Raw genomic sequence first — 12,848 nt, 5'->3', positions numbered from 1 at the left:
AACTTAAATGCACACGTTGACTCATTATACAATTCCCTTGTTAACACACACAGTGAAGCCCATTGACTTAAGCAACAGCAAATTAAATTCCATTGAGAATACTGTCTAGTGCATCTGTGTCCAATCTTAATTGCAGCATTGAACATTTTATGGAACAGTTTTAAAAAAACAACAATTCTCAAAAGACCAACCTGGAATGGAAGCAGAAAATATCTATCTTTTTTTAAAATGGAAGAATTAAATTGCAGTCAACCGCAAAGTGTTAAAGCAGACAATTAGTTTAAATTTGTACATTTAGAATTTGCCATCATTAGGGTCTATTCCCCATGATTCAACGCTGCTTAATTCAAATTATCTGATTTTCAAAGCACTAATTTCCTACTTTGTTGGGCTATTTGCATCGTTTGCTTCAAGTTATTGGTTGATTCAAATTTAGTTTTTTTAAAAAAAATAATCAGTAGCCAGTATAGTCTAGGTCACCAGAAACAGAAATGAATTAAAGTGAGAAGGCTCATGACAAGGGAAAGGAATGGAACTCAAGGTTTGCACCTCTTAAAAGACAATCCAGCATTTTGTCTCGATTGGTTACAGAGCAGTATTAACAGAACTGAAGGAAATTTCCGTAGCGGTGGCTTAATTCTCTCTTTCTTGAACTAGAGCTCAAGTGCACAGGCTGCAAACGAAGTACTCATAGTTCCAAAGTATGAAAGTGCAGACCGAGGAGCTGCAGCAATATTAACAGTTTTGGGATCAGTTCTGCGGTGAAATCGCTGGACTCGCTGCTGAATTGGCTAAAAGATATAATTTGGATAAAGAGAGTTTGCAACACTTAGGCACAAAATGACATTAAAAAAAATCTCTCTACCTCACATGGATACAGATTAAGAAAAAACAACAACAGATGTACAGGAAATTAGAGCCAATATCTTACTAAGTAAATAACCGCACTTAACGTCCAGATGATTCACTTGTTAAACTAGTGGCTAATTTTTACAAAGTGATTAGCAGTTTCCAAAAAATTCTGCAATTCTCCGAAATAGAACTTGAATTATTCATTCATTCTGTTTATAAACCACACCCCTCTTCCAATTCTATCAGTGCGGAATTGATGCAAGCTTCCATTCAAGAATGGTCACAGATGACTCCAATTGTGCACACTGAACATTTATAGCATGGTTTGCCTAGTCATATTATTTCGGTGACTTGACTTGGGATTGTAATTTTCAAAATGTAAATATTTCCATAGACTAATTGAGCTTCTGTCATTCGACATATTGCTGAAGCACAAGTCACGCAATGCAATCTACAGAATGGAATAGTGCATGGACTGTGAATATGGGAAACGGTTAACAGAATGAAAAAATACATTCAACCCTCTATCATTTGAGCAAAGCAAGTGTGATTTGAACAATCATGGGCTCTCTTTGGCTATTTAATTGCTTGGGGGGCGGAAGGAGCAAATGACAACTTTCCAAAAATTCCAAATTCTCTCTTAGCTTCTTTGTAGAAGTTGGTCAAAAAATTCAGATTTTTAAACCGTGACACAATTGGCGTTCGCATTAAAATGTTGTGGTATACAAGAAACAATTCTCTCTCATTAAAAGAAAGCTCCACAGAGAGTTGGATGTTTTCAATTCATTCCACACAATATTAAAATAGTACAATTAGCAGGTGTCACAACAGCACCCCCACAGATTACATTTCTAGGATTCAAACAAGAGAATTAATTTACACGCGAGTATATAATTTGCTGTATCTGCTTTTTAACTCAATATCTGCCAAGTTCCTTTTTAAAGGTGTGACTCACAAAAACATTGGCATCTGATGAGAGTTTCATGCACACATCTAATCTCATCCACTCGGTATTTTTGAGACACCAAATATATCAATCACAATTTAAAATTTAATTGCAGAATCTTAAAATAATTCATTATTTTGTTAATCTTTTCCAAACTTAAGAGCCTTAAATGCCAAACCCATGCTTAGAACCCTCTCTGAACTTTCTCTAACAAAGCAATGCCATTCTGAAGTTATGGTATCCAAGCAGGAAGACAATACCAATAAATTATAAACAGTTCAATTTATTTCATTTTGCCACATATCTTTATCCATCAATCACAGCTAGCAATAGCTAGAATTGTCTCTCGACCCAGCCATAGTTAAGATCCTCCAAGGATCCTCCAAGGATCTTGGCTCCCACCTACTTCATAGCTACATTCCGCCCCTTGGAACATCATTCAAATCACAGTGATAGTGTTCACATGTACGCTGTAGGAACCCAGCCTTTGCCTCACCACCACCTCTCTCAATTTTTCCAGTGTTATTAAATTAGCAGACTGCTTGCCCAACATCCAGTACTAGGTGAGCAAATAGTGCCCCCAGTGAAATAGTAGAAAGGCCAAAAGCTATAGGGTGGTATTCCCGGAACCGGACCCTGACACGAGCTTCTGAACACAGATTCACGCCATCACCAAGACCACCCATTTCCATCTCTGAAACATTGCTCAACTCCCGGGTAGATCCATGTCCATTTGTTTTGGTCAAGTCCGAGGTTTTGGACAGATTTGCGGACGCAATGTCAAAGACTTTAGGGTAGAGGTAACCCAAGTCCAGGGGTGGCGATATTTGGAGTGTCGGAGGATTCAGGAGTACAGGCCAACGTGTTGGCCTTTGCCTTGCTGATAGCCCGGAGACTGATTTTGTTGCGTTGGTAGGACTCCTATACTGAGGGCTGGGTGAGCAGTTCGGCAAAGTTTTTACATTTGGAGAAGATCAAGTTCGCCATTCGAGATGTGGAGGAGGGGTTCACCTCAAGGTGGGTGCTGTTCATCAACTTCTTTAAGGAGTATTGAGTCGCCAGTATTGGAGGGGTGTTGTTTTTTTCCGTTTAGGCTTGGGGGGGGGGGGGGGGGGGGGGGGGTTTGGTAAAAAAAAGAAAAAGTGGGGGCTTTTGTATTTCTTTGTTATGGATATATTTGAAAATGCCTTTAATGAAAATTATATATTTTTAAAAAAAAAGACATTGCTCAACTCCCCCCACCTCAGCTCATCTGTGTCTGAAAACCTCATCAATACCTCTGCTACTTCAAGCTTTCACTATTCCAATGCAATCCTGGCTGCCCTTCTGAATATTTCAATAAGATAACCTCTGAACTTGGCCATCCAAACGTCTGCTGCCTATGTGCACCAAAGTCCATTCACCCATCACCCATGCTCACGGACTTCTACTGGCTCCAAGTTAAGCAGCGTCAAGATATTAAAATTTATCACCATTTTTGAATCCCTTCTTGATCTTCAACTCTCCTCCATCTCTGTAATTTTCTCCAGCCTCACAATCCTCCTACACTTTTAGCCTCCTGAACATGCCGATTTTAATTGCTCCATCACTGGCAGCTGTACCTTCAGCTGGCAAGGCCCAAGATGTTGAATTCACTCTCCAAACCTCTACGGCTCACTTTCCTCCATTTAAGACACTCATATAAACGAGGAGGAATAGGCCATTTGTCTCTTGTGCCTGCTCCACCATTTGATAACATTATGACTGATTGGATCATTGTCTTTACTTTCCTGGTTTACCCTATACTTTTTGACTTCCTCGTCAGTTAAGAATCTAACTCAGCTTTGTGGCGAACAGGGGCTTTTCACAGTAACTTCATTGCAATGTAAGCCTACTTGTGACAATAAAGATTCTTATTATTATATTAATATATTCAATGTCCTTGCCTCCACTTTCACAGGCTAAATGACAATTTGATAGAACATATTTCACCTCATCTCTCTAATAAATGGGAGACTCCTGGTTAGGATTCTCCGTCCCGCTGTACCTGTTTTCTGGTGCGGCGCGCCCCCACTGGCAGTGGGATCCTCCGTCCCATCAGCTGGCCAATGGGGTTTCCCCATTGTGAGCACCCCCACGCCGTCAGGAAATCTGTGGCCGTGAGTGTGCTGCCGGCGAAGTGAGGATCCCGCTGATGGAGAATCCAGCCGCTTATTTTTAATCTGGATCCCCCAGTTTTAGTCTCTTGCACAAAGGGAAATATCCTTTTGCCATCCACCCTGTCAACTCTCCTCAGAATTCTAAATGTTTCAATAAGATCACCTATCATTCTTCTAAACTCCAATAGATACATGCCGAACCTGTCCAACCTTTCCTCGTAAGATAATGCCTTCATCCCAGGAATCAGTCAAGTGAACCTTCACTGCACTGCTTCAAATGCAATTATATCGCTTAAGTAAGGAAACCAAAGGTGTACACAGTTCTCCACCAATGTCCTGTAAACTGTAGCAAAATTTCCTTACTTATATTTTCCATTCATAGTCCAATAAAGGCAAACATTCATTTTGCCTTTCTCATCACTTGCCGCACCTGCACATGAACTTCTTGTGATTCACATACCAGATCCCCAGGTCTACAGGATACAGAGATAATGTAGTCTGAAAAAGGAAGGGGTGTTTCAAAGTTGGATCAGATAAAGATTCAGGGATGGGTGGAAATTTGAAGTCCAATTGGTGCAATTTAAGATAGGAATTGCTGCCGGCGTGGCCTATATATTTAGCCAATCATTCAATGGGAATATTGCTGATCTAAGGTCTAACTCTATATACCTGTCCTCTCAATATCTTTGGTTAACAAAAATCTATCAATCTTTGTTTAAATTCAACAACTGATCAAGAATGATCCAAACTTCTCCCATCTTTTGTGTGTACAGATGATTCGTAACTTCACTCTTGAAAGATGTGCCTAAATTTCAGACTCTGCTAGAGTCTCCAACTAGCAGAAATTGTTTCTCTCTATCTATCCTATCTGTTCCCCTTAGTATCCTAACATCAATGAAGTTACCCCTTAACTAACTAAATTAAAGAATGCAATGCTAGTTTGTGCAGTTTCGCCTCATAATTCTGGCAAATCTGGTGGGGCTGGTTTAGCACAGTGGGCTGAACAGCTGGCTTGTAATGCAGAACAATGCTTGAAATCCCGAACAGGCGCCGGAATGTGGCGACTAGGGACTAGGGGTTTTTCACCGTAACTTCATTGAAGCCTTCTTGTGACAATAAGTGATTATTATTATTAAATCTACGTTGTACTCACTCTAAGATCAATATATTCTCCACGAGGTATGATATCCTGATCAGTGCAAGCAGAAAGCAGCTCCAACAAAGTATCCTCATAACAGGAAAAGAGATCAGGGAGAGTACAAAGAACATCTGTCATATTCGGCAATAACAAAGCCATAGTTAAGATCCATGTGGGTTCCCTTGTCAAAGCCTTTTATCTTGAAGTGAGTGGAATTGAACAACTTTTCCTTCAATATGAGAATAATTATATCCAGATGGAGTTGGTTGGTATTGGACAGGATCTTGTTGGGCCACAAATCAAAGTGGCGGACCAATAACCACGCTAGTGAGAGATTGAGTTTGGAGGGACTGTACGAATGCAGCTCTTGTGTAATGGGAGATGGGTTATATGGTTCTAAGCAATAACAGTATAAACCTCAGGGTCAATGATGATTCAACAAATGTTTGCTACACGTCGGCACGGTAGCACAGTGGTTAGCATTGTTACTTCACAGCGCCAGGGACCTGGGTTTGATTCCTGACTTGGGTCACTATCTGTACGGACTCTGCACGCTCTCCCTGTGTCTACGAGGTTTGCTCCGGTTTCCTCCCACAAGTCCCGAAAGACGTCCTCCTTAGGTGAATTGGACATTCTGAATTCTCCCTCAGTGGACCTGAACAGGCGCTGCAGTGTGGCGATAAGGGGATTTTCATTGCAGTGTTAATGTAAGCCTAACTGTGGCACTAATAAAGATTATGATTTTAAGGCAGCAGTAAATTGCTATTAATAGCCACAAAGCTCAGAAACTGAGGGGAAGGGAGAGTACTGCCTAAAGTTCCTGACCGCGCTGGAAAACTGAAATGCGGATATCTGGTAAGGATAGGACTGCTTACAGTAAAAAGTCTGCTTAGTCTTGTCACATATGCCTTTAAAAATGGTTGGTCCCATTTTTTGTTGACACTTGTGCTTTTAAAAAAAAAATCTTCTTTGTGAATCCCATCTTTGAAAGGTGATTACAGCTTTTACAATTAAATTTATAAACTGAAGTGCTATTTTGTTCTATGATGTTAAAGTTATTTTAATCCTGTGTTAGTAATAAAGTTTGTTTTAATATTCCATATACCTATTTGTCTGTGGAATTACTCCTTTCCTCACAGTCTGACGAGTAAGTTAAATATTGGGATTTCTGTCTAGTATCCTGGTAACTATTGGGGTCTGGTCTGGGATCATCATAACAATGTTGCTTGCAGGTACACATGGCTCATTGCTGGTCTTCCTTTTAGATTATGGGAGTATTCCCCTGCTTATTAAATACAAATGGTATGGGTGCAAGAGGTTACAGTATGCACAACTGTGGGAACCATATGGCTCACATAATAAGAGCAGGAACAGCTCCATAAATTTTCCACCAGGCATCTTTGAGATTTGGAGGGGAAAGGTTCCATATATATGGTTAAAAATAGAAACTTGTCTACTTACTATGAAACCTGCAGTTCAACTGAATGCTGGAAACAGTAAAGCTACTGTTAGCTAGGAAGCTTTCATTTAATTAAACCATAAAAATCTAAACTCAATGCTATGAAGCAATTAAAGCTATAAAAGTTTCCAAGACCTCAAAGGATGATGACATTTCTTTAAAACATTTACTGCCACTCCCTCTCCAGAAAGAAAAGCCAGTAAAATTGTGAATAAAATGGAACTTAAATTTGGACCTGTACCAGTGATTTCTCAAATGTTACCAGCTTTTCCTTCTGGTCTCCACCCATCCACCCCTACATTTAGACCACCAATTGAGGATAAAATCCAAGTGAGGATAAACAATGTCAAATCCCCCAAAGTGTTCAAACCTTTCAAGAGCAAGTCTATACATACAAACATACGAATTTGATGGAGTAAACCACTTGGCCCCTTGAGACCACTCTGCCATTCATTAAGATCATGGCTGACCTCAATTTAACCTCAGCTTCACTTTCTCCCTCTTATCAAGACTTTATATACATCTGCCTTAGACTCTGTCTAAATCAAAGTCTCTCAACCTTCAAAGAAAAAAAATTCTGCCTTAAATGAGTGACTCCTTATTTTAAACAATGACTTCCTAGTTCTAGATTTTCTGATCAGGATCTTGTATGTTTAAATCAAGGCGCCTCTTACTTTTCTAAACTCCAGAAGATACAAGCCTCGTCTGCCCAGCCTTTCCTCAGAAGACAGATCTTCTCTGATTGTCATTGAATCATTTCCAACACATTTATATTCTTCTTTAAATAAGGAGACCAATACTGTACACCAGCTGTGGCCTCATCAATGTCCTGTATAACTGAAGCATAACCTCCCTACTTTTGTATTCAATTCTCCTTGCAATAAACACTAACTCTATTAGCTTTGTTAATTACTTGCTGTATCTGCATACTAACCTTTTGTGATTCATGCATTAGAACATCCAGATCCTTCCAATTCTCAAAGCTCTGCAATCTTTCACCATTCAGATAATATGCTTCTTTTTTATTCATCCTGCCAAAATGAACAATCTTAGATTTTCCCACATTATACTCCATTTGCCAGATCTTGGCCCACTCACCTGATCTATATCCTTTTGTTGTCTACTTATGTCTTCTTCACAACTGATGTTCCTATGTATCTTTGAGTCATCAGCAAATTTAGCAACCCATTAGTCCCTTCATCCAAATTGTTATAAAAATTGTAAGTCGAGTCCCCAGCACCGATCCTCGAAGCACACCACTCGTCACATTCTGCCAACCAGAAAACGACCTATTTGGGCCCAGTTTCCTATTGGCTAGATGAGGATGTGTTTGAGGAAAACCCCAAATCCCCTCAAAGCCTCCATTTAACACATGAAGAATGGAAAAGTCTCAGGAGTGGACAGGATCCCAGTGGAGATTTTCAAACCAGCGCATGATCATCGAAGATCACCTTCTATGCATGACAACATGTTACTCCCAACACCATGGGCTTTTATTTTCACACAAAAACCTTTGGTGTGGCACATTATCAAATGCTTCTGAAAATCTAAGTACAGTATATCCAATGGTTCCCTTTCTCCACAGCACGTCACTCCTTGAAGATTATTTCCCTGATACAAAACCATGTTGATCCTGCCTGATTGCCTTGAAATTTATCCAAATACCCTGCTATAATGTCTTTAATAGTAGCTTCTTATATTTTACCTGCGACAGGTGTTAAGCTAACTGGCTGAAAGTTTTCTGCTTTCTGTTGCTCTCCCTTTTTGAATAAAGGGCTTACATGAGCTATTTTCCAATCTAACAGATCCTTCCATTATTCTTGTGAACTTTGGATAATTAAAACTAATCAACTATCTTACTACCTGTAGTCACTTCTTTAAAAACCCTAGGATTAAATCCATCAGGGTTCGTCAATCTGCAGTTCCAATAATTTGTTCAGTACCGCTTCCCTGGTGATTGTAATTTTCTTGAGTTTATCCCCTTCAATTCCTGATTTACTGCTGTTTCTGGGAGGTTACTTGTATCCTCTATAGAGAAAACCGATGCAAAATACCAGTTTCATTCATCTGTCTTCTCCTTATTTTCCATTATTAATTTCCCAGACTCACTTCCTATTGGACCACTTGAATGTCCTGGTATTTTTCCCGTATATTTTGGCTTCTAGATAATAATCCTGATCTGGAATTCCTTTAACTGTAGACACGAGGTCTGTCCTACTCGAAGGAAAGTCCAAGTTCCAGTGATTCAATAACAATCAGAACTCCACATTGAACAGGCTTGATTAACAGAAGGGGTGGGAGGGGGTGACTTTCTAGCAGATGTGGGGAGGGATAGATGACTTACTAACAAGAATAATTCTGGCACCATCAGGTTGGTGTTCCAGCAGTACATCTAATGCATGCACAAAAAGAGTAGGAAATATCAGTAGGAAAGATGAAGGCAAAGGTGCTGGAAGTGGAAGCCTGTATTTCACAACGTTAGTCCAGGGAATTCTAAAAGAAATGCAAATTTATAGAGGAGCTTTGTTTTAAAATAATAATTTGCAAAAAGTTATATACTGTACTAGGTTGGAAAGCAACAAATTCGCCAAACTTTGAGCAACATGATACTTGGCTCCTGATTGTTTACCAGTATGTACAATTGGATATGTATAATTATATTTAATGTTAAGAGAAAGCAGATGTTCGCAACCTTACTCTCCTCACATTAAAAACTGAAAAAAATGAGCTCTAAATACACACAAGCATGCATAGGCTGTGTTACCAGATTCTGTGCAAGATCCGATCAGGAGTTCCAGCAGCTTTAGCTGCCAGCTATAAATTGCACTTCATGCATGTAGCTTAAGGCTCAGTCAAAGTTAAGTAACAGCCAACATTGACATTTTTATTTTGAAAAGAATCAAATTGATTTTGTCCAATGTCAACGAGCCACAGTTTTCAAGGAATGAAATGAACAAAATGCAAGATAGAATCAATCTCAATGCATCCCAAACTCCTGTAATACCACACAATAAAAACTGAATGCCCACGTTTTAAATTACAACAAGAGATGAATAACTGAGCAAGGTTGCCCCTAACCAAATAAATTCCAGAATTTCAAGAACAAAAAATGAGACTGGACTTCTTCACTAAAAGTGACTCAGGTTAAATGCAACAAAAATGTTTCAGCTGGGATTGTGAAAGAGTAAACTAAAAACATTTCTACACAAGACATTCTTATTTCAAAAATTATCATGGGCCAATGATTCAATACAAGACAGAATAGGACACTGGTGCACAGCCTCACCTGCATAAATTGTTGCATCCATCTTCCCCACTTTTATTGGAGACCCGGAGGAAAACATTTCAGCAGCTACCTCATCCCATATTGGCTCCAACTTCTTGCAGTGGCCACACCAAGGTGCATAGAACTAAAATAAACAAAACAGTTAAGCAGCGGATAATTTAATTCATTTGTGGAGGGCTTAGGGAATTATATCAGAACAATGTTAAGTAATCAAATCAAACTCACCCTCCCCAAATGCTTTTGCCCTTATCATCCCAAGTACCAATTCAAGGCACCAGCCACCTTCCATTAGGTTTTCACAGTTACTATATTTTACAATGTACCTGGGCTGTTCACCAAGATTGGTATTACATACAATGCCAATTTCTGACTTCATCAAACATCTGCATGCATGTATTTTCTATTGATTTTTATACCTGCACTTGACATGTATGTACCTGCACCTCAAAATCTTTTACCACGAGGATTTGATTTTAATTTTTTTTTCAAGGCAATGGAGACTTGATAAAATGATTTTAAAAGACCTGTGACATTCCCTTAAAGGTATCAGTTTACAAACATGTTATGCAAACATCTGAAATGCACAACTGCTGTTCATATAACCAAACTCTAAAATGCATATTCTACATATTTGAAATGTGAAATAGGATGACCAGTATTAACAGATCACACAGGAATCTCCTATTACTTAAAAGGTAGTCAGAGGTGTCCTCACTACCAGCACCTGGTGAGTTGGGACTTGGAACTATAATCTCAGACTGCATTCTAATGTCTGCAGTTATACGCCCAAGTGCAAAAATTTTTATTAAGCTCTGAAATCATAGTAACTAGTTACCCCTCCTGTGAGGAAGTTCTAAATAATTTTAATGCCTTCAAATTTACATGTTTGGAACACACAAACACTTGATGTTGTGACTCCATGCAGTCATGAATGACCAAATAAATTCTTAGCAGATCAAATTAGATTGTGGAGGCACCCATGAGAATGAGGCATCCAAACACAAAGCAAAGACAGGAGTTCAGTAGAATTTGCCACTTGTTGTCATGCTCAACAGGATCAGAGTCAAAGTAACATGCTTTAAATACTGGATCATTTAATATACTTATGTTCTGGTGAGACATACGCAGTTTCATTGGTGCAGGACACAGAGTCTCTGCTCTATGTCAGTTGAATGCTTCATATTTGCATGGGAAGGTGTAGTGGGGAAAGAAAATTGGAGAAAATGCAACTAATGATGCACATTAATGTCCATTACTATTATGCCATTACAAGGACAACTATAAACATGCATTATTAACCTCAACTATAGGAATATCTCACAACATTGCTCACAGAATAATGTGGGATGGTCTGGAAGTGAAAAGCAGGAAAGACCTGTTGAATTAACATGCACTGCAGCAAAGGGAGGAGTGCCATGGGGACTGAATGCAGAGTTTTGGACTAGGAAACAATACAATGGTTTAGCTTCCGAACATGATTGATCTGTACAATCCAGGAGCACTGAGGATTCGATGCCCATATCTGATGCAGTCGTCTGCATCCTGCTAGCCCAGGCATCGGTCCCTGGTGGGAAGTGCTTCTTGGCTAAAGGATGGCAGACAGGGTGATCGAGGTACAAATTCATCCAGCGTTGCTTCCTTTGGAGAAGGCTCCCTGCCCTGGAGGTGGACCACGTGATTTTGCACGGTCCGCTCTCTAGTCCTCACTGTATATGAAACTGGTCCCATTCTCTTCACTATAGTCCCTAGCACCTTCTGGGTGCTGTCCCCAAAATTTCCAACGTGATTATTGTTCCCTGGTGTCACTCATCTAGTGATTGTGATACCTCTTCTGGAGTCCAGCATCCTTTCCACCTTCCCGCTCAGGAATGCTAAACTCAGGCAGGTCCGGAGGCGCGGACCATCTGTAATTCTACCTGCGCTACCCCGGATTTGGGCCATTGTTCAGTAATCAAACAAAAACCATGCCAGCTTAGTTTCAATGGACCCTGTAGTCTGTTTCTTCATGCCCTGTTTAAACATCTGGACTGCCCTCTCAGCCAGTTGGAGAATGGGTGGTACAGGTGGTTTGGACATGTTTTACCCAACTGGTGTGCATAAACATTTGGAATTCCTCGCTGGTAAAAGGGGTTAACATTGTCCATTACAAGCACTTCTGGGATTCCATGGGTGCTGAAGGATTGGTGCAACTTCTCAACGGTGATTCGCATGGTGATGGAAGACATTCAGACCACGTCCATCCACTTTGAATGGGCATCTATATGGGAGCAAAACCATCCAAGTGCATCCAGGGGCATTCTGGCCACTCCCAAGGGTGGAGCGAGGCACACAGAGAGCACTTCTGGTGTTGCTGAATAAGCCACACGTTGCTGCACCGTTCACTCAATGTCGCCATCAAGCCTTCGCCACCACACGTAACTCCTTGCGAGCCATCTTGATTTTGGAAACACCCGAGTGTCCGCTATGCAAATCTTGCAAGGTCTTGTGCTGACCTGGCCATGGGATTAGCTAGTGGGCTCCCCATAGCCGGATGCTGTCCTGAACGCGGAGTTCCTGCTGTTTTGCCAGATAGGCCCACAATTCCTCTGGGAGTTTCCCTCGTAGCCCACCATGTAGGACGACGTGGCGCGGTTTCTCCAACGTAAGGTCCCTTTGGGTCCACGGGTAGGGTGTCCTTAAAATTCAATGTCAGTATGACAATGTCAATATCACGGCCAGTTCTTCCTTCTCAATTTGTGCATAGCGGCGCTCCGTGTCAGCCAGGGTTCTGGACGCTTAAGCTCGACCGTTCCGTCCCATCGTCCCACTGGTAGGACAACACTACCCCAATGCTGAATGGAGAGATGTCACGTGTGATGATGAGTGGCTTCAACGGATCGAATGAGTCAACAGTTTGGATGATAACAATTACTGCTTCACTCTAGCGAATGCGTCCACCTATGGAGCGTTCCAGGCTCATTTCTAGTTCTTCTTTAATTGTGCATGCAGGTGCACCCAAAAAAGGTAGCCAGGTTCGGGATGAAGTTCCC

General features: G+C 40.6%; 1 protein-coding gene across 2 annotated transcripts in view; it reads right to left on the bottom strand.

The window, feature by feature from the left end:
* The window catches only part of LOC119972758 (protein disulfide-isomerase TMX3-like), a 161,682-nt gene that overhangs the window by 108,120 nt on the left and 40,714 nt on the right, over nucleotides 1-12,848 (bottom strand). For both annotated transcript variants that reach the window (XM_038810082.1, XM_038810084.1), the window contains one exon: nucleotides 9,820-9,943. In XM_038810082.1, coding sequence (XP_038666010.1) covers nucleotides 9,820-9,943 — 124 coding nt within the window. The remainder of the gene's footprint in view (nucleotides 1-9,819; nucleotides 9,944-12,848) is intronic.

This window comes from Scyliorhinus canicula, chromosome 10 (genome assembly GCF_902713615.1).
Source record: "Scyliorhinus canicula chromosome 10, sScyCan1.1, whole genome shotgun sequence".
In the NCBI taxonomy this organism is placed as follows: Eukaryota; Metazoa; Chordata; class Chondrichthyes; order Carcharhiniformes; family Scyliorhinidae; genus Scyliorhinus; species Scyliorhinus canicula.
Note: the sequence above shows the minus strand (reverse complement) of the source record. Positions and strands in the feature narration are given on the sequence as shown.